Here is a 20,363-nt window from a genome sequence, read left to right on the forward strand (position 1 = left end):
AGCGACATGTACCCCGCGACAGGTCATGGCGTAGATGCTATTGGAAGAAAGGACTACTACCTCCACTACAATTGCCATTTAGCCGCAGTACAGCCGTTACTGGGACTACATATCTCGAGGAGAGTGAGCTGTTCAAGATCTTCCAGGAACTCCTGTGCTATCAACTTGTGAAATCTCCATCAAGATGTCTATCGGCGTAGCTATCATCGGAAGCGGCATCTTCGCCAAAGAAGAACACTTGCCCGCCATTCAAGATACCCCGTCATTGAGCCTAAAAGCAGTTTACTCACGATCACTCAAATCGGCAAAAGCGCTATCGGAGAAGCTTTCTGACGTTGAACTCTACAGCGACGACCAGGATGGCAAGAAGTTCGAAGACCTACTCAAGAGGGACGATGTAAAGGGCGTAGTCGTCGCGTACGTATACTGATTGCCAGAGTTCAGAACATGATTCGCTAACATAGCACAACTCAGACTACCAATCCTCGCCCAGCCAGACTACATCAAGAAAGCTCTCGCAGCTGGCAAACACGTCTTTGCTGAGAAGCCTATCGCGAAGGACCTAGCGACCGCACACGAACTGCTTTCATGGACACAAGACTCCTCCAACACCTCTGCAATCTACACTGTAGCGGAAAACTTCCGCTTCATCGACTCCTATGTCTGGGGTGCCGAGCAGGTTGCTTCCCTGGGCCGCATTCTTACATTCCGTGTACGTGTTGCTGCTATGGTGTCAGCAGGCAGCAAGTACTACGAGACAGAATGGCGCAAAAAGCCGGATCACCAGGGCGGTTTCGTGCTTGACGGTGGCGTACACTTTGTAGCGGCGACACGTCTGCTGCTACAAGGTGGCGGCCAAAAGATCAAGAAGGTTAGCGCATTCACGGCGCAGCTTCAGGAACACCTTCCACCTATCGACACACTCAATGCTACTATGCAACTGGACAACAACTCCTCTGGTACTCTGTCCATCTCCTTTGGCACCACTGACACCGGTTCTGAATACCTTGTTGCGTGCGAGAAGGGCTCAGTACACGTCGCTCGCGGCAAGGTCACCATCACCAAGGATGGTAAAGATCCAGAGACGAAGGAGTTCCCGGATGAGGGCAACGGCGTGAACCAGGAGATCAAGGCTTGGGCAAAGAGTCTAGAGCAAGGAAAGAGGAACGAGATGCAGAGCCCTGAGGAGGCGTTGAAGGATCTGGAGATATTGGAGAGTTGTTTGAAGAGTGGAGAGCAGGGCGGCAAGCCGATTGATGTCAAGCAGTAGAGTATAAAGGGTTAGCCGTATGGACAAGGCGTAAAACATAAGTCTTGAAGCAGAGCTTTGCTGCTCTTGTATCTATGTGCGCTGTAAAGCGCTATGTCTGCATCAAAGATCCTCTTATTCAGCTTTACTACACTTTCTTACACTTTCTTATATTTCTAGCAGTCTTTGCGCGATGCAAAGCTATGCAGATAAAACCTAACAGACTGCCTGCAAGTAAGATCTATACGCAGCGCGAAAAGAAAGAACAGTACATCTATAGTAGCTCTAAGATGTATCTCTCAGTTGTAGGTGGAAAGAAAGAATGTATCAAGAGCAAAAAGCAAAAAAAGGACAAAAAGCATCTTCTACCCGAAGGTAGAAGACGACGTCTAACCATTACTGGTTTTTCGTTTCTGGACATTGTTGTCTGTTGTATCCTTCAAGGGTCCAGATGTTCCCAAAGGCAGACTGGGGAATCGAACAAGGCGCCTTAGGTGAGTTGGGTGTGGAATGATTAACCATTCTGAAGCCGTTAATGTTGTGATTGCGGGCTCCTATCTTTGGTCGTTCCTCTCGAATCTCAGCTAAAGCGGCTTGTTGATGGAAGATTGGGGATTTAATTGCTATATATTGGGGGAGAAAGTGTGGAGTGTGGGGTGGGACTTGAGGCGAGGTGAATGCAGGTTTGGAGGCGAGTGAGAGGGTGCCTGGTGAGAGCACTGTGTGGGCGCGGGCGTGTGCGTTTGCATTTCGGGTGAGTGTGCGATGGCGGAAGGTCAGGGCGCCGGCGGGAAGCGAGAGTGATGGTAGTGAGAATGATGACGAGCTCGGGGGAGGCGTCCGCAGTGCTTGATGGCTATTTTCCAGAGCGAAGATCTATCACTACTGAGAAGCCTCAAGCAGAGCGCGGAGGCTACGCCGAGTATTCACGAAGTAATGGTGATGCGTAGCTACTGCGGAGGTACCAAACGTCAGATATGAGGCTGTTGATGTGTATAGACTCGCGTGTAACGCGTCTTCGAGCTGTGATGTACTTCCATACTCGAACCACAACTTAAAGACGTGAATTTTGCATAATAGTGGAGCGGAACTAGATAGTCAAGCGCACATGTATATATGATGATGAGGGTTAGGAGAAGAAGCGGAACGATGAGTGAGACAAGTATTCGGTGAAATGATGATAACATAGAGCAAAACCACCTGTTGCGCAATAGGAAAGAAAGATACTAGGAGTTCACCAAGAAAGAGAAATGAAACATATCTTACATAACGCATTCTAAGTCTCAAGTCTACGACATGCATGGCTAAAAGGTCATCCTCTCACTTGGTGGCTTGTCCCTGCTCTTGTATTTCCTTCATCTTTCGCTGCGTCTCCAACTCAAATGCTTGCTTCTTCAATACATCAATCTTGTCGTCAATTACCGCGATCTGGGCTTCGACCCGAAGAAGCTTTTCCTGCATCATGTTCTCGTAGTCGTCGTCGGTCAAGACCTGCATAGGACTCCACTTGCTCTTTGCAATCTTGTGCATAAAGTTCTCCTTGGGCTTGTTTTCGCCTCTCGCTCGTTCCTGGATTTCGCTGGAGTTCTTGGCATCGAGGTAATTGTACCCATGTTGTCCTGCCCAGCCGAACAGAGTGAACATGATGGTACCAGGGATGACGTTCCGAGGGCCGCGAAAGAGGAGGCCGAGATTGAATCCAGTCAGTCCACCAGCAAGGGCTGACGCGCGAACTTTGTCAGACGTGGTTGGGTTAAGGTCAGTGCGAGGATAGATGGGTGCCTCGCGAGTAAGGTTCCACCAGTTGAGTAAGCCAGCGTGGTTGAGGACTGACGTGCGGATGCCCCAGAACGTGCTGCCAATGGCGAACCATTGCGCTCCTGAAACGATGGAGAACAGAACCGGAGTTTGCGTGCGGATCGTACCGTAGAAGGCACCAATCACAGTACCAGGAATGGCTGGACCAGGTTAGGCAAAATTTATGAGGTGAGAAAAAGCTGACAAGAAGACAATCATGCAGAAGTGAGATGGAAGCGCACGACTACAATGAAGCGAGACTACGTGGAGCAGTGAAAAGATCATGTGCGTACCTGAGGCTCCACCAATATAGAGTGCTTGCCGGGCAACCTCGAGGGGCTGCGTGACCTGGTCTGGGTCATGTTTGGCTTTCATCGCTCTTTCATGGGTGCGATTCGAGGCGCGAAAGTGGTGGACCAGATTCGGGTAATGACAATCTAGGGCTCGGCGTTGGTGACGCCGTTGGAAAAGCAAAGGCGATGACTAAGCGAGGCCCAACGAACGCACAGCCTGAGCTTAAGATTTCCGTTCGGGAAAGTCTCAAGAACTCACCCCACACACGATTCAACGACAGACCCCGCAACCACCTGCAACCCAACCCGAGAGCAAGAGACCGCTCTCCAAACCCGAATCAGACAGCGCGCGGAACCTACTCGCGCACAGTCTGCCAAACCGCAATCATGGGTACGTGGTCGTGGTGCGCACGTAAATTGCAGGCGTCACTCGAGCCGGCTTTTTTGCCCCGCTCTGTACCGCGCCCAAGACAAGAAGTCATGGCTAACGATGTGTTGCAGCGCCCAAGAAGAAGGAACAGCAGAAGATGTCCCTGGGAGACTTCCTAGGAGACCAATGTACGCCCCGCCTACTTGCCCTCGAGCGCGCGGAAGACTGACATGTAGCAGCGCTAGGATCATGGGCCGACGAAATGGAGGACGCGCCAATGCCTGGTGAGTTACACACGTTCTGCTTAGGGAGTGGCCTGGTATACTAACGTTTGCAGGAGCCGGTAATTCACCCCACCAACTGTCGCAGCGCGAACATGCAAATGACGGTAGACTTACACATTTTTAGGTGCCGGTAGAAGCTCTGGCTATGGCGGCGACAGGCCTACCTTTGGCTCTGGCGGCGGCGGCTTCGGTGCTGACCGCGCTGGCAGCTTTGGTGAGTAGAGCCTCTTTACACGCATTTGCGTATGCTAACAATTTCCCAGCCGACCGTGGATTCGCAACTCGCGAGGCGCTTCCCATGCCCTCTAAGCCCCCGTACACCGCCCATCTGGGCAACCTCTCCTTCGATGCTACCGAAGGCGACGTAACCGACTTCTTCGCAGACTGCGAAGTGACCAACGTGCGCATCGTCGAGGACAAACTGGACCGAAAGCCCAAGGGTTTCGGCTACGTCGAATTTGGCAGTGTTGATGGACTGAAGAAGGCTCTTGACCTGTCTGGCACATCTTTCCAGGGCAGGAATATCCGTGTCAGCGTCGCAGAACCACGTACGTCATGTGCCTACAGGATGCACCCAAACAAATACTGACAAGTCACAGCCAAGGACCGCGAAGAAGCCCGCGTCATCACAGACTGGACCCGAAAGGGACCCCTCCCTGATCTACCTGGCCAGCGCAGCAGCTCCGGACGCGGCGGCGGCTTCGGCTCGGGCCGTGACCGCGCTTTCGACGCAGGATCTGACGCCGGCAGCGAACGTGGTGAGCGTCGCCGCCCACCCCCATTCGAGAGTGACGGAAAGTCTCGCGACTTTGGCAACTGGGAGCGCCGAGGACCCCTTTCGCCAGCCGCTGCACCTCCTCCCAGCGAAGGCGGCCGCACGCGAGGCGGCTTCGAAGGAGGTCCCCGCGAGGGCCGCAGGCAGTCCCCAGCCTGGGGCGAGGGTCAGGGTACTGAAGGCTCCCGTGGGCCGCGTCGCGAGTTCCAGGAGCGACCGCAATTTGAGAGGCAGCCTACTGCCGCAGACAATGACAACCAGTGGCGATCCAAGATGCGCCCCGATGCGCCTATCAAGTCACCTACATCCACACCCGACGCTAGCACACCATCGTCACCGGCACCGCAGGCCGCTGCACCCGCTGGCCGCCCTCGCTTGAACCTGGCCAAGCGAACAGTCTCCGAGGCTCAACCAGCGCAAGACGCGTCCACTCCTTCTGACAAGCCCAACCCATTCGGTGCTGCCCGCCCCATCGACACTGCTGCTCGTGAGAAAGAGATCGAGGAGAAGAGGCAACTTGCTCTACGCCAGAAGAAGGAAGCCGACGACAAGGCGCGCGAGGAGAGGAAGGCCAAGGAAGCCGCGGAGAAGCCTGCGCCCAAGGACTCAGCACAGCCAACGCCGACAAAGAAGGAGGAGAATGGTAGCGAGGAGAAGCCCAAGTCCAACTTCGAGATCCTTCAACGGGTGGACGAGGGTAACTCTGCTGGCCAAGACGAGGATGCCGAGGGAGAGATTGTACACGACAAGGACGTTAAGCCGCAAGAAGTCACTCGCGACCCACCGAAAGCTGAACAAGGCTCATGGAGGCGGAAGTCTAGCACTGCTGCGGCACCTGAAGGCACTACTACCGAGGCCATGGACGACGATGGCTGGAGCACTGTCACCAAGGCCACCAAGAACGTTAAGAACAACCGCCGAGGAGGCGGAGGTGCCCCAGCCCGCGCCATCGCGTCTTAGGTGGACGTATCAATTTTGAGACTAGCCCCGATGCTGTATCTGGGATGAACGCAACGCATATTCGACGGCGTGGTGGCGTCCTTTGTGTTTCTGGGCTTCTGCTGTTTATGACAGCTGTTTTTGTTTGGCGGTTTTCCCATATTGTTGCATCACCGCACAATCATCGTCCTTTCGACAGCCCTGTTCATCCGAGCGCGATTTGCAAGGTGTCCGTGGCTGGACTTGGGACGTTTTACGAGCTTCTTTCTGCATGCCCCCTTACGATGCCGTTCCTTGGCGCTGCTCATCTCTCAAAAGTATTGGTCTTCCTCCTAGACCTTCCGGATCCGGTAAATATAGGATATGCCATATTCTCGATCATCTCCTCTCGCCATCAGTGTGTCTATTGTTGGGGCCTAGCCAAGCTCTCTTTGATGGATCTGTATTAGGAAACTAGAGGGATGATATGCACTGGCATGTATTTAGCTGCAACAAGAATTTCGAAAGTATCTACACTCCAATGTTTGACGCACGTTTGCGATAACGCGGTTCATTACTTTGATGTGTATGTGGAGTTCGTATGAGGGTCTGACAGGAGTGGGTCGTTGTCAAAAGTCCAAGCATGCGGACCATGGTAGGACTTGAGACTATGAAATCTGTTCTTTGGTCGCAATCCTTCTCTTTTACAACTACAATTCTCAAAATACAGAACAAAATATCATCCACACCATGACTAGCAGCATTGTCATTGAGAAGGTTCAAGACCATGATGTCACAGAAGAGATGATCGCTCAAGCCGCTGAGCTCTTTTCCTCTGATTATGGAATCTGGAGTCCTCACGCCGAAAAGAAAATGGGCACATTTGGCAAATTCTGCAAGCCGGGTATGCACACTTCTCTTCCTATCCTAATGGATAGGCAGCTAATGTTTTTGTAGGACGCCCCGTGAAGATGTCCAAAAACCGTTTTCGTGAGCAATCTCTTGCTCCTGGAACTGACAGCGTTCTGGTTCGCGCTACGGTCGATGGCAAGCTTGCTGGACACGCCTTTGCAACTTTCTGGGCCTATAAGTGTCGCAAAACTGGCTGGATTACTCAATTATGTGTCGGTCGGGATTTCAGGCGCAATGGGTTGGCAACGAAGGTTGGTCTTCACACAGCTTTTTGACCTTGACAAGCATTTGCTAAACTTTGAAGATCTTATTGAATCTGCGTAAGAATGAGCACGACCGCAGTTTCGGAATCCTCTCGTCTCATCCTGCTGCTGTCCGTGCCGTTCTTCGAGCCTTTGGAAGCGGGATTAAGGACGCGGATTTAAGCATGATGAAAGAGCTTGCACCGGCCATTATGGAGTCATCCCCAGTTTCTTACGTCAAGATGTCTAAACCTATGGGTTCCTTATTTGATCAGAGCGATCAGACAGGTGCTATTTGCTGCGCTGATACTGGATTCTGGGTTGATCATGCTGAGCCCGAGGCTGCGCTGAATATTACTAAAAAAGACGGTATAAAGTGGCCGTTTGGAGACTTGCCTGACGGCTGCGAGTTCTTGGTCTTCGTCAGTAGATCTTCTGCTACATAATGCCGCAGTCTACAACAACACACGAAACCGAAGACCTGATGGACTCCAGGGTAATGTAGTCCCCTGGGCTGTAAACGCAGTGGCATATTGCTTCAATTGCGTGTGTTGTAGCAGGCTAGGAGGAAGAATCCGCTAAAAATGTCTGGTCCTTTCCCTTGCATGTGGTGCAGCGATGCTAACGTCTAGTTGATCGCCGTTGACGTGCCGCGAACAGGGTTCACGACGCAGGATCCCGGTACGTGCGCCACAATACGTCAGATGTGCTCGGCCTGTGTCCAACTTCGATATCTTGCTTTGGCGGCGATCGCCTACGCTATCACTTTCCTTTTCGTGTCTTGCGATGCATATAGTGTTTCATTCCAATTAGTTGATCTAGAACTTCGACACGTCTATGGATGTTGCCCAATCTCATTAGCATAGGAACCAAGCGGAAGCGTACCATAGACACGACGCGCGTTGCTAGGGGTTTGGCACATATCATCCCTGGGCTCAAATAGAGGGGACATCTTCACACAATGGCTTCGATGCCATCATCACCAGGACCCAATGCGACACCTGCAACGCCAGCCAAGCAGGCACGATCCAGGAAGGCCGCTACTCCGAGCCAGACTGAACAGGGAAGAGCAGGGTCCGCGGGCGGAGTCGTCTTGCCAAAAGAGCCCGCCACAAAGGCTTCAGCATCGTCAGCAAAGAAGGCTGCAGGAATACCAAGCACAGATGACGGTACCGCCGCGGCAGCGAAGACACCGAAAAAGAAACCCAGAAAGCTGAACAAGGAGCCCACATCAACATCTACAGACGCAACAAAGTCTACGGTCACAAGTAAAACACCAGCAGATGTACCATCGCCCTCCGAGCTCGAAGCGCTGAAGTCTCGTGTCAGAGGCTTGGAAGCCAAAGTAGAAGAGCTCTACAAAGCCGGTGCGATCCCCGACTCACGGCCTGGCCGCTCACCTCGCCGACGAGGAAAGGGTCGAAAAGCATCATCTGCAGCGCAGGTTCCCACGCTTAGCACCGTGACCAACGACAACAGCAATTCCAGGGTTCAGGAACTTGAAGACGACGAAGAGGAAGCAGATGAGGAGCTTGTGCGGCTTGAGGGCGAATTGGAAGTGGCACGACAGGACTTGGAACACTTCACTCCTCGCAGCAAAGGCGCCACAAGTCGAGGAACAGAATATGTCGAGGAGATCGACAGGGGTGCATCAGGAGCAAGTGCAGGTACAGAGAGACAAGTCACCCTATCAGGAAGCTACCGCATCCCCATCCCCGCCAATGTCAACCTCGAAGACGTCAAGACAATCAAGTCAGGCGTCTCCGCGGCCCAAAATGTAGCGCGATCTTTCCTCGAGCAACGACGCGCCGCCGCTGCTGTGCGGGCTTCTGAGAACAACGCCTCTTCACCGCAACAGCAGTCTAGCAGCAGAACTACCAAAGTTCCTGCTTCGAAATCTTCCTCTGGGACGACACCAAAACCGAAGAGAAGCATGAGTTCGACTATGGAGGTTGCTGTGGATAACAGCGATGGAAAGCAGAGCTGGAGTGAATGGATTGGTGGATATAGTATGGCGATTACGAGGGCAGTCAGCAAAATTGAACATGAAGCTGCTGTTGAGGCGCAGAGGGGTGGTGGAAGTGCCGGTACTAGTAGGCCTTCGGCAGGTGGGAGGAGGACGAGTGCGCCTACGTCTAAGAAAGCTGCAGGGAAGAGACCGGCCGCTAAGGCAACTTTGAGCGGAGAGCAGGTTCATGGGCTGATGAGTTAGATGGCGGGGATGCAACATTGTACGATATGGTGCTTTGAAGATTAGGCGCGGGTGTTTTGGGTAGCATTGAAAAGCATAAGTGCAGTCGGAAGCAGTACTGCAAACATGAAGAAACGCCCGATATTAGCACGGCAACACCACGACACGGTACCCATCACCCCAGTTCCTTATATCTTTAGCACTCCTTGAGTTCACCTATGAGCCCTGCCATCTCCTTCTACTGCCGCCTGCCCCACGTGCTCGTGCTCAACTTCATTCGGAGCGGGTGCAGCACCATGAGCACCATCATCCACAAGCCCTCGTTGCGCATCATCGGCGGGAGGAGCTTCTTCCCCCGAGACCTGTACTGGTGTACCCTCTGCGGCTGCAGGGTCAGCTGGGGGAGGATCTATCGCTGGTGCAGCCGCTTCTTCAGGTACCGGGTCTAAGGGGACCTCTCTTCGTACCTCGCCAACGGCGGCAGCAGATCCGTGCGAGTTCGAGGAACGACTACTGTTGCTCTTGGTACTACTCCTTGATGAAGAGGATAATCTAGAAGAGTATGTCATGCCTGACTTCACGCTCTCTGCCTTCTCTTTCGTGGCAGGCTTGCTTACTTCAACTGCGACTGCAACATGTCGCGGAAGCTCAGAACTGCTACCGTCATCCCCTTTATATTTCCTTGATCCATACTCGGTGCCTGCGTCTAGCCCGTGGAGAGCCATTCCGAACACCCCGCCCATTCTCCTTTTGGGCTTCTGACTCTTCCAGCTAGCAGTTGTGATCGGTTTACCCTTCCCACCTGCGAGCCAGAAGAGCGTAGGCGGAACACGCTCATGGTCTCGTAGAGCAGAGGGCGAACCGGCGCCCCCTCTAAGGCTGACAGCCGGACGGAGTGTGGCTGTTAGTGTTGCATCATTCGCAGCGACGGCGGGAGCATCGACAGAAGGATTTGCGGGACGAGCAAAGACCGAGGCAAGACGGAACAGTGACATATAAGAGAAGACCGAGCGTGGCTGCGGGTATCTAGCCGCAAAACTTGCTGTACGCGAGGTTGGTAAATTGGTAGCATCTCCGCCGCCAGATGCGGATCTGCCCGTTCGTGGTGTCTCTTGGCTTCCATAACCCCTAGAGATACCTCTTGGAAGGCGAGATGTACCATGTGCCCTCCTCAAAGCCTGCGCAACTTCGGCGATATTATGGGTTCTCGCCGGTGGCAGATTTTCGTCGCTACCTGAGTCGGTGTCGTAGCCATGACCAGGTCTGTGACAGGTAAGTAGCAGTTGCTTCATCATTAGACCACAGCCACTAGTATGAACGTTTCCGTCTCCTCCACCGCCACCTCGCAATCTAGGCATTTCATCATAAGCGGACCCCTCTTCGAAGTCTGGTAGTTGGTCGTTTGTTTTTAACTCTTCTTCAGAACCTCTACGTCTCGTGCGATGGCGACTATCAGCTGACCGCCTTGAAGCCCGCGATTGTCGATGTGATTGCTGTGGGGAGAGTCTTGGATGGACACTACTATGGTACAATTGTGCATCGATACTAGCCTGCTGCTCAGGGCGCGGTCGTTCAACAACGACATGTCCACCAGTTTCTAGATAGCCCTCGACGACTAGGTTGCTACAACTGGGTTGCGACAACTGGCGTTGCTCTGCACTGTTAGTGAATGCCGCAGAAAATTTCTGGCCATAGAAGACCGTCTCGGAAAAGTCTGTAATCGGATCCAAAGTTTTCTTGCGACGGGCAGCGCGGGCAAAATCGACCAGCGGACTTGGGGCTCCAGCACGTATGGCATCCAAGTGCTGCGATACTTCACTTTCGCGAACGTAAGGGTAGTCCTTTGAGTTGCGTAAGTAACGATGATAATGTAGTTTGGGACTGATTGGCCTCACTTCGTTACGCTCAAGAGCGCTTTTTGATCGCCAGGGACTATCTACACTCCTGGTAGTACTTCTCTGCTGTAGCGCTGGGTTGATAGCACCAGGTCGCGGCACAGGAAGTGCTGCTCTCCGTGGTGGGTTGCCTATCCTTTTCGCTGCGATTTCGGGAGGGACGATACGCGGACATTCTTCGGATGAGGGACTGTGCTGTGTATAAGAAGGGCTTCGGTATTCTGTTGCCTCCTTAACCCTGAGGCCCGGCTTCCGTCTGAAGGCAGCTTTCATGTGGGAAAGTGCGCTTTGGGACCGGCATTCATTGCATGGTTCGCTAGAGGGCGACTTCGGTGGTCGCATGCCGCAGAAATCGCAGCGCCCACGTTCCACACTGGGGAAGGAATGGTATTCACTCGGATCATATGGACAAGGCTGACTGGATTCAGACAGCGATGGTACTTGCAGTCGAATGACTGGAGGGGGTTGAGTAGCCTGCTGATCAGCACCAGCAACGCCTCGTCGTATTATCACCTCTTCTCCGAGTGCCGTACTTGACCATAGAGTCGAACTGACATGTGAGCTTGATCTTCGTATGGGCAGAGCTCCCAAGAACGTATTGAAGGTCGAAGAGATGCGTCGCTTGAGGGTCCTTGGTCGCTCAAGTGCAGAGTCTAGGCCTGTCGGCGAGGCAGTCGTAGGAGTGGACTTCCCTGGCTTTGGCATTTTCAGTAAATTAAGGCTACGCTTATGAGAGATCTGGATATCGAAGCGCAGGTTAAGAGCAAGCGAGGGTGTGATTTGAGAGCTTTCGTTACTCCCAAAAGGCTCGAACGTCAGAGATCGGTGAACTGTGAAAGTCTCAATCTGGACTGCATGTTGGGCACCTTATGAATGGTAGAGCATTTGTTAATATTGACAGCAGCCATGACGTGGTGGAGTGAGGAACATCTGCGAACGGTCTATTGGTGAACACAGTGGCAAACGCGAAGAGGAGGACAATGCCGGAATAACAGCAACCGTAGTCTATACAAGATGTCGTAGTCTCATATCTGATGAGATCGTGGCCGTGGAATGCTCTAGCTTTGTATGCGAGGGTACCATTGCTTCCAGCTGCGACCAACGACACACTGCCAATCTACGGTTGTTGGTAACACTCTTAGTCTTAGTACCTAGAGAGGCGTCCCTCTTCAGGCCAGTCGTACATCTCTCGTAGGTGGTTTCGATCAGATGCGCGTTCTTGCCTCCAGCCATCGTCACTGTCGTGGTTGAAGTAGTCACAGTTGTAGTTGCGTGACGGGCCTGGGGAACAACCAGCGCACCTGCCACGACGGTCGCCAACTTGATCTGTAAGGACTCTGCAGAGACCGCAGAGCACGTGAACTCGATTGCAGATTGTGAGTAGTGTTCCTGGGGCGTACAGCGCATCGCTTACCCCGCATTCGAGACAAAATCTTGTGTGGGCCGAAGTACCACTGCGACACCATTTGCCTTTTCTCATATCGTCGGCAAAGGCTTTCCAGTGGTGAAAGCGGATGCAGCCTTTGCAAGTATAAAGTTGTTTAGTCTTGGCCCAAGTAGTTCCTTCGGCGGCCAGAAATTCGGCATGCGTCGGTGCGGATATGATAGATCTGAAATAGCGATTTGTGAAAGCCAAGTTGGCTTTGTTGCTTAGGTCGAGAAGACTGATTATTTCCAGATGAAGCTCAACGGGCAGGCGAAGGAGGGGCGGAGAAGACATGGTGTGCACACGCTGTGCGCGTCAGACGGGCTTTCGAAGTCGCTTTGTCTAAGACCGGCGCGTCAGTTGGTGTTATGTGAAGATCGGCATCCAGCTTACGATTGATGCCTTCCAAGTGGTTGCGGATCTTTTCCCCGGCGCCCTTTGCTGCCTGTTGCGCGATGTATGCAGAACGCGAAGGGTGAAAGCAGGTCGCCGTCTCTGCTTTTCGTCGGGAAGACGAGCAATACACTCCTAGGTCATGATGATTGCAAGAGTGAGCAGGCTGTGAGCACAATTTTAACATGCGCCTCTTGTGTAATGCCAAAGTCACACGGACCTCCAAGCCCGCGCATCCCTAGGTTCCTCAGGCATGACCAATGGTGGAGCCCATTGTCCGCGGCGTTGTTGCCGTGTTCCGCCAGTTGCCTCCCTTGGTATGTTACACGACTTCAGGATCCGAAAATTGCGATGGGATGTTCTTTGCCGTTTGTCAGCCACACCGTATACGTAGCACATTATCGCCTCAGCACAGGCCTACTAGAGTTCAGACTAGAGGGTCTCGATGGCTACAATAGATTCCCGGTGCGCCTCCCGACACCAATGCGACTATTCCTTCTTCAAATCGTTGAGAACCATGTAGCGCGACAGAGAGATCCAGCCCCAACGAAACCAGCGCATTTGGCTTTCGTGTGCCGTGGTCATGGCTTTCTGGGCAGTCCTGTAACCGATCGGTGAGCTGACGAACAAGAGTGGAGTCGGAAAGCCTCCGAGCTCTTTCTTGCGGATGATTGCGCCAATAATTGTAGCCGGTGCGTCCAACAAGCTAAGATATTTACGGAATATGGAGGTAGTGGTGAGGGTGTACAGCTTGACAGGGCACTCCCACCCGCTGTGTCGGTGCATGAGCGCCTTCAAGAATGTATGCGCTCCGTCATGGAGCGACTTGTGATTAGGATGACCGGAGACGCCGTGTGCGTCAAAGGTGATTATAGTGTCGACTGTCGCCTGCGGTGCCTCTTTGGAAGAGATTGAAGTCATGTTTGGGGCGAATGCGGTGGTGAGTAGGTTGGAGATTAGACGAGGGTGCCATGTTACTGTCATGGAATCGGGGAAGTTCCTGGACCACAGTCAGTATGTTGCAGTCGGACGTGCGTGGCGATGCGTACTTGTCTTCCACCACGAGAATGTCCTCCTTGCTTCCGATTCCCAGCTGCAGCCCACTTTTGACCAGCTCTTTCTTGCGGATTTCGCCAAGACCATCGGCATCGCCTGTTGCACGAATGAGATGAGTGAATGCCTCTGAGAGCACTGGGGACTTGTGAGGGCCATACCGCTACTCAGGCACAATATCTTGACGTGATTTCCGCGTTCCGGACGCGTCAATGCCAGTAAAGTCGGCGCAAAGAACATAGCCTCATCGTCAGGATGTGCGATCAGCAGTAGGATGCGTTTGTTTTGTAATGTGGGGAAAGACGCGCCGAGGGTGCTGGTGTACATCCAGAAAACAAAGATGAGGACAGGCACCGATGCCCAGACAGTCCAATTCATGGTCAGCGAGCGCATATAAGGAGTATGTTCGATTTGGTGTTTGCTATTGCTGCTATGTACATGCGTCAGGGGAGGTAGCGCGTTCGCATGAAGCCATCGAGGTTCTGGAACGAGCTTTGACCCACGTCATCTTCGAGATTCCTTAGAGCCGCACGCGACGTGTCCCAAACCACCACACTCCCCAGATACACATCACCATGTCTACCGGCAACAGGAAAGAGCGACGCGCCAAGGAGTCCAAAGCAAGCGCGAATGGCAAGGGAAGCGGCTTCCAGCCCACCAACGAGATCGATGAAGATGGCGTCGAGATGATTCTGAAGCATCCCGACTTCTCCAAGCCAACGGGCAAGACACTTTTCGACTTGGCCGAAGAGAGGCAGCGAGAACTAGACAAGATAAACGGTAGAACGCGAGTTGTCAAAGTGCCAGTAACGTCCACACCTGCATCGCCTGACGATGTTCCTCCGATCGGCCCCCTCGGAGACTCCATCCTCTACTCCATCTCCATGGCAATCCTCCACCTTACCCTCGACGTCCTCGTATACAGCCAATACCGGGAGGATATACTCTGGAACGAGATCATGTGGCGAGCTTTTGCAGCGTGGCCCATATTCATCCTAGCAGTCTACCTCACCCACGTCGACTTTGCATACCGATTTCCCATACTTAGAGACGCTACATTCTTTGGAGGATCTGTCGTTGCGGGGTGCTATCTGATATACTCTGGCAACAAACACGGCTACTTCTACGTCATGAAGTCAGCTCCTCCAGTTGGTACGCTCTGGATCTGGAGCGTTGTGGAGATGAGTCTGCCATTTGCGGCCACAAGCGTGGCTGCTGTGCTTGGATACATCTGGTGGAATGGGTTTGAGTTCTTCTAGAGCCGTCGCAACCGCAGTTCACATGGGCATACCGTACACGGAGTGAGCTACGTCCACTGCTGACTGGTATCATTTACGCGTACGCATGTGTCACTAACGAGCAAATGGAATATTCTGAGAGCTTCATCGGTGTTCAGTTCTCCTTCAGCCTGCAGCGTTGCCACTCGTAACAGCGAAGTAACAACACACCTGGGCATCTACATGTACTCTCACGTGAGAAATCTAACGCTGCTCGGCGCCAGATCCCCAACAAACCCCGCTTCTGCATTAGCCCTCGTCAGCTTGTAGCTTCTCGTAGCATTCACTACCTATCGCGAAAACGTTTTGTTTTATCGTGGCTTAGCTTGCTTATCGAATTTGTTTGGCTCTTCGGCTACCTTTGAGCCTGATTTGCCTTCCAATCGCCGTTCGCAAGCGACCAACCTAGCGCTGCCCCGGCTCCTGCCCCACGAGTACCATTGTCGTCTTAGAAGATGCTTTTCCTTCGCGACGACGGATCTTCTGCGCCAATCAGGCCTACAATTGACCTCCAAAACGTCCGGAACTGGCGTAGAGCTTGTCGCGAGACACACGGCGCTTGTTGCAATGACGACTACGCGAGGGCCTTGGCACAGCACATTGATGAACTCATACTGGTTGATGTGACCAAAGGCTCGCTTGCAATCATATCCACCTCAGCACCGATCAACTACGTTGCCCTTTCGTACGTTTGGGGTAACGCGCCGATGTTCAAGACAACAAGATCAAATTTCGAAGTCTTGTTGCGTCCAGGAGCTCTCTATGACAAAGGCAGCGGGATAGTCCTTCCTGACACAGTTCGAGATGCTATTCACCTGGTCAAAGCCCTTGGTGAGCGGTATCTATGGGTGGATTGTCTGTCTGTCATTCAAGATGCAGATTTAGACACGATCAACATCACTTTGCGGGCTATGGCTCGTATATACGCAAGTGCCGAACTCACCATCGTTGCAGCCGGTGGTGAAGACGCAAGCTACGGTCTGAGGGGTATTGGGGGTCCCTCGATGGATCGAGGTCCTAGCGTCTGTTCGTATTCTCATCTATGGGATGCTTATCCAGAAGATACGAAATGGGCGACTAGGGGCTGGACATTCCAAGAATCTCTGTTCTCACGCCGTCTCCTCATTTTCAAAGATACTGTGTCGTGGATATGTGGGCGCTGTGAGTGGAGAGAGGGAGTTGACGAGCTCACATCAGCGAAGGACAGCCACGATCCCCAAGATACCACGCCTTTGAGGATGCGAGACACTACATGGCCAGCAGAGCGCCCGCATCTCGGCGTCCCAATGGGCATGATGTCTTTGATCCCTATTATGCCATCTCTCGGTCGGTGGGGAATGCTTGTGGAAAACTTTTCTTCTCGAAATCTAACCTACGAGAAAGACGCCCCAGCAGCATTCGCAGGCGCTACTGAGGTCATGGACACTACTTTCCCTGACGGTCTACTTCATGGCATGCCGAAGTTCTTCTTTGACATCGCATTGCTCTGGCTACCTAAGGAGTCTGTATGGAGACGCGAGGGCGAACCTAGTTGGTCGTGGACGGGCTGGAGGAACGGAACAATAGACTGCCTATCTGCTTGGTATCCTTTTTACGCCAGTATCTTTCGCGATACCGGCCATGCATCAGAGTGGGCCTCCATTGCGACCTTGAGACCTGTGGCAGAGTATCGGATAGCGAACGCGGTAGACGGAACCCATTCGAAGTTCAATGGTTTCTACCGATATCAAGCTTTTCGGGAAAAGCCTACGGATGTGCTCCCTAAGGGATGGAGTCGGCATTACCACCCGGACGGCGACTACTTTACGAATACTGCTTCTCCACAAAGCAATAGATATCCGTACCCACTACCTACCATAGATTCGGCTGAGCGAAGGTTACACGCTCCACCTTGCCCCGTTCTTCGCTGCCTCGCTCCGTGCGCACGCCTGGCTTTTGGGCATGTGGTAATTTGCAACAACACGCACCGTAAGCTGATGAGTCTGTGCAATGAAAAGGAGATGGTCGGTAATCTTGCCTTAATGTGCGATGCTATCAACCATCAGCCTCAATATGGCAGTGTTTGTGAACTTGTCGCTATCTCAGAAGCCGAGACCTCTCGACCAGTACGCGTGGCCAAACGTGGATGGCCGGTCATGTCTTTCGAGAAGAATCAGGAGCTCCTTCACTGGATGGTTGAGAAGGATGATTACCGGAAAGCATCTTTCTACAATGTCATGTGGATTGAATGGGTTGGAAATCTCGCAGAGAGACGAGGAATAGGTGTCGTGCTGAAAGATTCTTGGGACGCACTACGACCCGAGACCAAAGAATTCAATCTGGGTTGACTCACATTATGACAACAAATGGGCACTTCATTGACGGAAGAATTGAACACCCTGCGGCCTACATTGACGTTAGCTCGCCCACTTTGCATGTTTCCATGTTAATGTAGGCTGTAGACCTGTTTAGCTTTTTCCTTATCTAAGGTGCATGTGCTTATGTAGCTAGCTACTCTTTTAAGGCCAACTTCTCTCAATCCATCGAAGAGATCATACGCCACTTCTTCACTCCATCAATCTTTCAGGTCTACACGCATTCCTTCCTCAGTCCTCCCACCACAGTGCGAAGGACCAATGAAAAAGCCATCAAAAATTATGCCAGAGACCGCCCACAAAGAGCCATCAGACAAGACCAGTCCCGCAATGGTGCCATGCAGCTGATCTAAGCCGGTCTATGCGAATGCATGTGCTCGCCGACCCTGGCTGGTAAGTATAGAGAACAAAAGTATGGAAGTGGTGCGGTCTTATATAGACGATGGGATGGGGGCATAGGCATGTCTAGTGGGGAGGCGGTAATATGAATATGTCACGTTAGTGAGGATGCCTAGCAATCCGAGACTGAATGGCGAGACGAATTCGATAGCGTGTCTCGAGTTGTGGGCCGTTCAATAATGTAGGCAGAAGCTGACATGCATGGGCACGTGATCGTGGCAGCCTACGAGGCTTTGTTCAGCACTTCTTCGCACTTCTTTCTATTGGTTTTGGAATGCTTCGGCTCATCCTTTTCGAGTAAAGATAACATATAGGTGTTCTAGACCTGCACGTATCCCATGCTACTGACCCTCAGCCAGTCTCAACGCTTCCATCCTACTCGTACTTTGTGGATCCAGATATGGTCGCTCACCCAAGCTGACCACTCTATACCCCTTCCGCGGTCCTTGGCCATCGGTGTCGTACGTCGCTGTATGAAGTACGCTTCTGTTATCCCAGATGGCCACGTCGTTTGGGTTCTGCCATCTATGTCTGATCTGCAGATCGTGGTTCTCGGTGATGAGCTGTAAGAACCAGGCTTTGGTACGCTCTGATTCCTCTGAGCTCAGCTCATTGATACGCTGGACGTGGTGGCCAACGCTGTAAAGAGACTTCCATCCCGTAACGGGGTTCGTGCGGATGCAGGGGTGGATAGCGGTCAGAGAGTCGCCAGTGTTCTCCGGCGCACCTCGTGCAGCGGTGTAAACGGGAAAGTTATTTTCTTTCGCCGCGCGATTGAAGTCTGGTTGTGCGTACGTTGCTGTGAGAGATTCGAAGAACTTCTGATACGGTTTCGAAAGGCGGTCATAAAGGTCGTACCCTGATGCCCATAGAGTATCTGGAGTAGTCTTAGCCTGGTCAACGGAGGTACGACTATTTCTCGCACACACCTCCACCTGACTTTGGTAGCTGCGTCATTCTTAAGATTGCATAGTCGCTTGGTACTGGCTCGAAAGTGATGTCGCTGTGCCAGCCATTTTTGCCAGTCTGTGGCCGCTCCTTGAAGAGTTGCTTCGCCAAATCTGAGCTGATGACGCTTATCTCGTTGTCGTTGCCCCCAAGACGGTTCCCCGCGTTTCTAACAGGATGGATATGCAGCTTGGACGTTTCAGGTTTGCCAGAGAGCTCGCCCAGGCGCTGGGCCAGCTCTTTTTGAAGTTCATCATCCAAATCATCCTGCTTGCGGAAGTAGACAACACCGCGCTGGGAAACTTTCCGAAATGTTAGTTTTAAGTCATTGGGAAAACATTGGGTGTGGGTTACTTGTGATTGCCAGGTCGCGTATCAGATCGTCAGAGTTTGGCGCGCGCAACCATTCTTTCAGACTCACATCCACAAATTCGCGGCCGATGACTGGTGTAACGTCGAAAGACTCGAATGCATCCAGAACGCCTTTGATCTTTAGAGGCTCACGAGGATATCCAGGCTGCGTCGTGATGTCTTTGTCCTTAATGGTAGTGGTGGTCAAGGTGTTCGTGGCCATGATCAACAATGCTGATTTGCACTATTACAGTGTATTTTGCATTCCGACAGAGCGATGTCATACTTATCTCCTACTCTTGTTCGCCACATCAACTAAACCTGGGCGCATTTGCATCGAAAGACTGACGAACAGTAGCTCCTCGGCTTGTGCATTGGCATCGTGGCATCATCGCATGGATCCTATGGTGCAATTATTCTCGGGACACTTATGATAGTGGCGGTAGTCGCTTCCTGCAGCCCCAATGTTCCATGGTGCGCGTTATCGACGAGGTGTTGCGGGGTTGAGGCTACGACATGTGGGGATGGGATGGCGTGCTGCTCGGCAGAGTCTCATTCGCGACTGGCAATAACATTGATCTGGGAATAACGCGTCACAGGCCGTTGCGCCCATGCAACGGCGGATGTAGCGATGTCATGTCACTGAGACACTTCGTCGTTCCCGCCTTCCCACCTGTAGTGTGGAGTGAGAACACTAGTCTTTGATTAGTTTGGACAGAACGCGACGCGACCGCGACTTCCCAGCCCCTTGCTCTTTAGAGCTCCGTCATCCACAACAACACTGCTTGCACACGCACAGGTACCTACCATCGTCCCAGGAAAATACGTCGGTACACTGCCAAGATATCCAGACTGCCAAGTGCAAATTTCGGATAGGCTATACCGGCAGTGTATGACGACATCTTCGCCATTTTCGCAACATACCTCGCTACGATGCACTGGCGATCAAAGACGGATCCTTTTCTCAAAACACTGATATTGACCCTTGTAGATGACAATCGAGGTACTCCAATTGCGTTCATGCCAAGTCCATGGAGCCAAGGGTAGACTTTTCGGAATGAATCCGCCAGCATGCATGTCATATCCTTTCGATGAACGGCTGTTTCATCGATGCTCAGGGACTCCGACTGATCTAAGACGGTCGTGGAATATGAGCTATCGTGCAACTGACCTTTCGCATTTGTTCAATTTGTAGTCGTACTGTCTGCTTCTCTACGCCAAATCAGGATCCACATG

The 20,363-nt window shown here is 52.5% G+C and overlaps 11 protein-coding genes across 11 annotated transcripts; 6 read left to right on the top strand and 5 right to left on the bottom strand.

Annotated features, from left to right (window-relative positions):
• Positions 1-184: 184 nt before the first annotated feature.
• On the top strand, positions 185-1,270 carry BKA58DRAFT_410048 (uncharacterized protein; the record flags this gene model as incomplete). Its single annotated transcript, XM_046172191.1, has 2 exons — positions 185-417; positions 475-1,270. 2 exons carry the CDS (start codon positions 185-187, stop codon positions 1,268-1,270), a joined length of 1,029 nt encoding a protein of 342 aa, XP_046027794.1.
• A 1,299-nt stretch (positions 1,271-2,569) lies between these two features.
• Positions 2,570-3,421, bottom strand: BKA58DRAFT_399981 (uncharacterized protein; the record flags this gene model as incomplete). Its single annotated transcript, XM_046171573.1, has 2 exons — positions 2,570-3,207; positions 3,340-3,421. 2 exons carry the CDS (start codon positions 3,419-3,421, stop codon positions 2,570-2,572), a joined length of 720 nt encoding a protein of 239 aa, XP_046027795.1.
• Positions 3,422-3,866: 445 nt separating this feature from the next.
• BKA58DRAFT_310407 (uncharacterized protein) lies at positions 3,867-5,728 on the top strand (the record flags this gene model as incomplete). Its single annotated transcript, XM_046167290.1, has 5 exons — positions 3,867-3,897; positions 3,949-3,993; positions 4,118-4,207; positions 4,257-4,541; positions 4,593-5,728. 5 exons carry the CDS (start codon positions 3,867-3,869, stop codon positions 5,726-5,728), a joined length of 1,587 nt encoding a protein of 528 aa, XP_046027796.1.
• An 839-nt stretch (positions 5,729-6,567) lies between these two features.
• Positions 6,568-7,444, top strand: BKA58DRAFT_380527 (uncharacterized protein). Its single transcript, XM_046169915.1, has 2 exons — positions 6,568-6,849; positions 6,903-7,444. Exons 1-2 carry the CDS (start codon positions 6,658-6,660, stop codon positions 7,284-7,286), a joined length of 576 nt encoding a protein of 191 aa, XP_046027797.1. The 5' UTR covers positions 6,568-6,657; the 3' UTR covers positions 7,287-7,444.
• A 145-nt stretch (positions 7,445-7,589) lies between these two features.
• Positions 7,590-9,147, top strand: BKA58DRAFT_129403 (uncharacterized protein). The gene has a single exon (XM_046164352.1). It carries the CDS (start codon positions 7,802-7,804, stop codon positions 9,050-9,052), a length of 1,251 nt encoding a protein of 416 aa, XP_046027798.1. The 5' UTR covers positions 7,590-7,801; the 3' UTR covers positions 9,053-9,147.
• BKA58DRAFT_129408 (uncharacterized protein) lies at positions 9,112-11,448 on the bottom strand. Its single transcript, XM_046164353.1, has 2 exons — positions 10,927-11,448; positions 9,112-10,872 (listed from the first exon to the last, which is right to left on the bottom strand). Exons 1-2 carry the CDS (start codon positions 11,266-11,268, stop codon positions 9,244-9,246), a joined length of 1,971 nt encoding a protein of 656 aa, XP_046027799.1. The 5' UTR covers positions 11,269-11,448; the 3' UTR covers positions 9,112-9,243.
• Positions 11,449-11,785: 337 nt separating this feature from the next.
• Positions 11,786-12,792, bottom strand: BKA58DRAFT_129417 (F-box domain-containing protein). The gene is made up of 2 exons (XM_046164354.1): positions 12,746-12,792; positions 11,786-12,694 (listed from the first exon to the last, which is right to left on the bottom strand). Exon 2 carries the CDS (start codon positions 12,644-12,646, stop codon positions 12,071-12,073), a length of 576 nt encoding a protein of 191 aa, XP_046027800.1. The 5' UTR covers positions 12,647-12,694; positions 12,746-12,792; the 3' UTR covers positions 11,786-12,070.
• A 442-nt stretch (positions 12,793-13,234) lies between these two features.
• BKA58DRAFT_410050 (phosphatidylinositol glycan class L) lies at positions 13,235-14,176 on the bottom strand (the record flags this gene model as incomplete). The annotated part of the gene is made up of 3 exons (XM_046172192.1): positions 13,235-13,745; positions 13,795-13,897; positions 13,960-14,176. The coding sequence occupies 3 exons, from the start codon at positions 14,174-14,176 to the stop codon at positions 13,235-13,237; spliced, it is 831 nt and encodes a 276-aa protein (XP_046027801.1).
• A 141-nt stretch (positions 14,177-14,317) lies between these two features.
• On the top strand, positions 14,318-15,294 carry BKA58DRAFT_129427 (uncharacterized protein). The gene has a single exon (XM_046164355.1). It carries the CDS (start codon positions 14,374-14,376, stop codon positions 15,055-15,057), a length of 684 nt encoding a protein of 227 aa, XP_046027802.1. The 5' UTR covers positions 14,318-14,373; the 3' UTR covers positions 15,058-15,294.
• Positions 15,295-17,631, top strand: BKA58DRAFT_129428 (heterokaryon incompatibility protein-domain-containing protein). The gene has a single exon (XM_046164356.1). The coding sequence runs from the start codon at positions 15,531-15,533 to the stop codon at positions 17,400-17,402; it is 1,872 nt and encodes a 623-aa protein (XP_046027803.1). The 5' UTR covers positions 15,295-15,530; the 3' UTR covers positions 17,403-17,631.
• A 510-nt stretch (positions 17,632-18,141) lies between these two features.
• On the bottom strand, positions 18,142-19,738 carry BKA58DRAFT_380536 (uncharacterized protein). Its single transcript, XM_046169916.1, has 3 exons — positions 19,131-19,738; positions 18,758-19,078; positions 18,142-18,705 (listed from the first exon to the last, which is right to left on the bottom strand). Exons 1-3 carry the CDS (start codon positions 19,348-19,350, stop codon positions 18,170-18,172), a joined length of 1,077 nt encoding a protein of 358 aa, XP_046027804.1. The 5' UTR covers positions 19,351-19,738; the 3' UTR covers positions 18,142-18,169.
• Between the last annotated feature and the right edge of the window lie 625 nt (positions 19,739-20,363).

This window comes from Alternaria rosae (genome assembly GCF_020736505.1).
Source record: "Alternaria rosae strain MPI-PUGE-AT-0040 chromosome Unknown BKA58scaffold_3, whole genome shotgun sequence".
NCBI classification, from domain to species: domain Eukaryota; kingdom Fungi; phylum Ascomycota; class Dothideomycetes; order Pleosporales; family Pleosporaceae; genus Alternaria; species Alternaria rosae.

Excerpts from the sequence above, each read along its gene's own strand:
- BKA58DRAFT_380527 (XM_046169915.1), top strand. The coding sequence starts at position 6,658 with ATGTCCAAAAACCGTTTTCGTGAGCAATCTCTTGCTCCTGGAACTGAC. Across the intron at positions 6,850-6,902 it reads GCAATGGGTTGGCAACGAAG|ATCTTATTGAATCTGCGTAA; the intron begins GTTGGTCTTCAC and ends TAAACTTTGAAG.
- BKA58DRAFT_129403 (XM_046164352.1), top strand. The coding sequence starts at position 7,802 with ATGGCTTCGATGCCATCATCACCAGGACCCAATGCGACACCTGCAACG.
- BKA58DRAFT_129408 (XM_046164353.1), bottom strand. The coding sequence starts at position 11,268 with ATGCGACCACCGAAGTCGCCCTCTAGCGAACCATGCAATGAATGCCGG. Across the intron at positions 10,873-10,926 it reads GCGCTCTTGAGCGTAACGAA|GACTACCCTTACGTTCGCGA; the intron begins GTGAGGCCAATC and ends CGCAACTCAAAG.
- BKA58DRAFT_129417 (XM_046164354.1), bottom strand. The coding sequence starts at position 12,646 with ATGTCTTCTCCGCCCCTCCTTCGCCTGCCCGTTGAGCTTCATCTGGAA.
- BKA58DRAFT_129427 (XM_046164355.1), top strand. The coding sequence starts at position 14,374 with ATGTCTACCGGCAACAGGAAAGAGCGACGCGCCAAGGAGTCCAAAGCA.
- BKA58DRAFT_129428 (XM_046164356.1), top strand. The coding sequence starts at position 15,531 with ATGCTTTTCCTTCGCGACGACGGATCTTCTGCGCCAATCAGGCCTACA.
- BKA58DRAFT_380536 (XM_046169916.1), bottom strand. The coding sequence starts at position 19,350 with ATGGCCACGAACACCTTGACCACCACTACCATTAAGGACAAAGACATC. Across the intron at positions 19,079-19,130 it reads ACGCGACCTGGCAATCACAA|TTTCCCAGCGCGGTGTTGTC; the intron begins GTAACCCACACC and ends CATTTCGGAAAG. Across the intron at positions 18,706-18,757 it reads GCTACCAAAGTCAGGTGGAG|ATACTCTATGGGCATCAGGG; the intron begins GTGTGTGCGAGA and ends AGACTACTCCAG.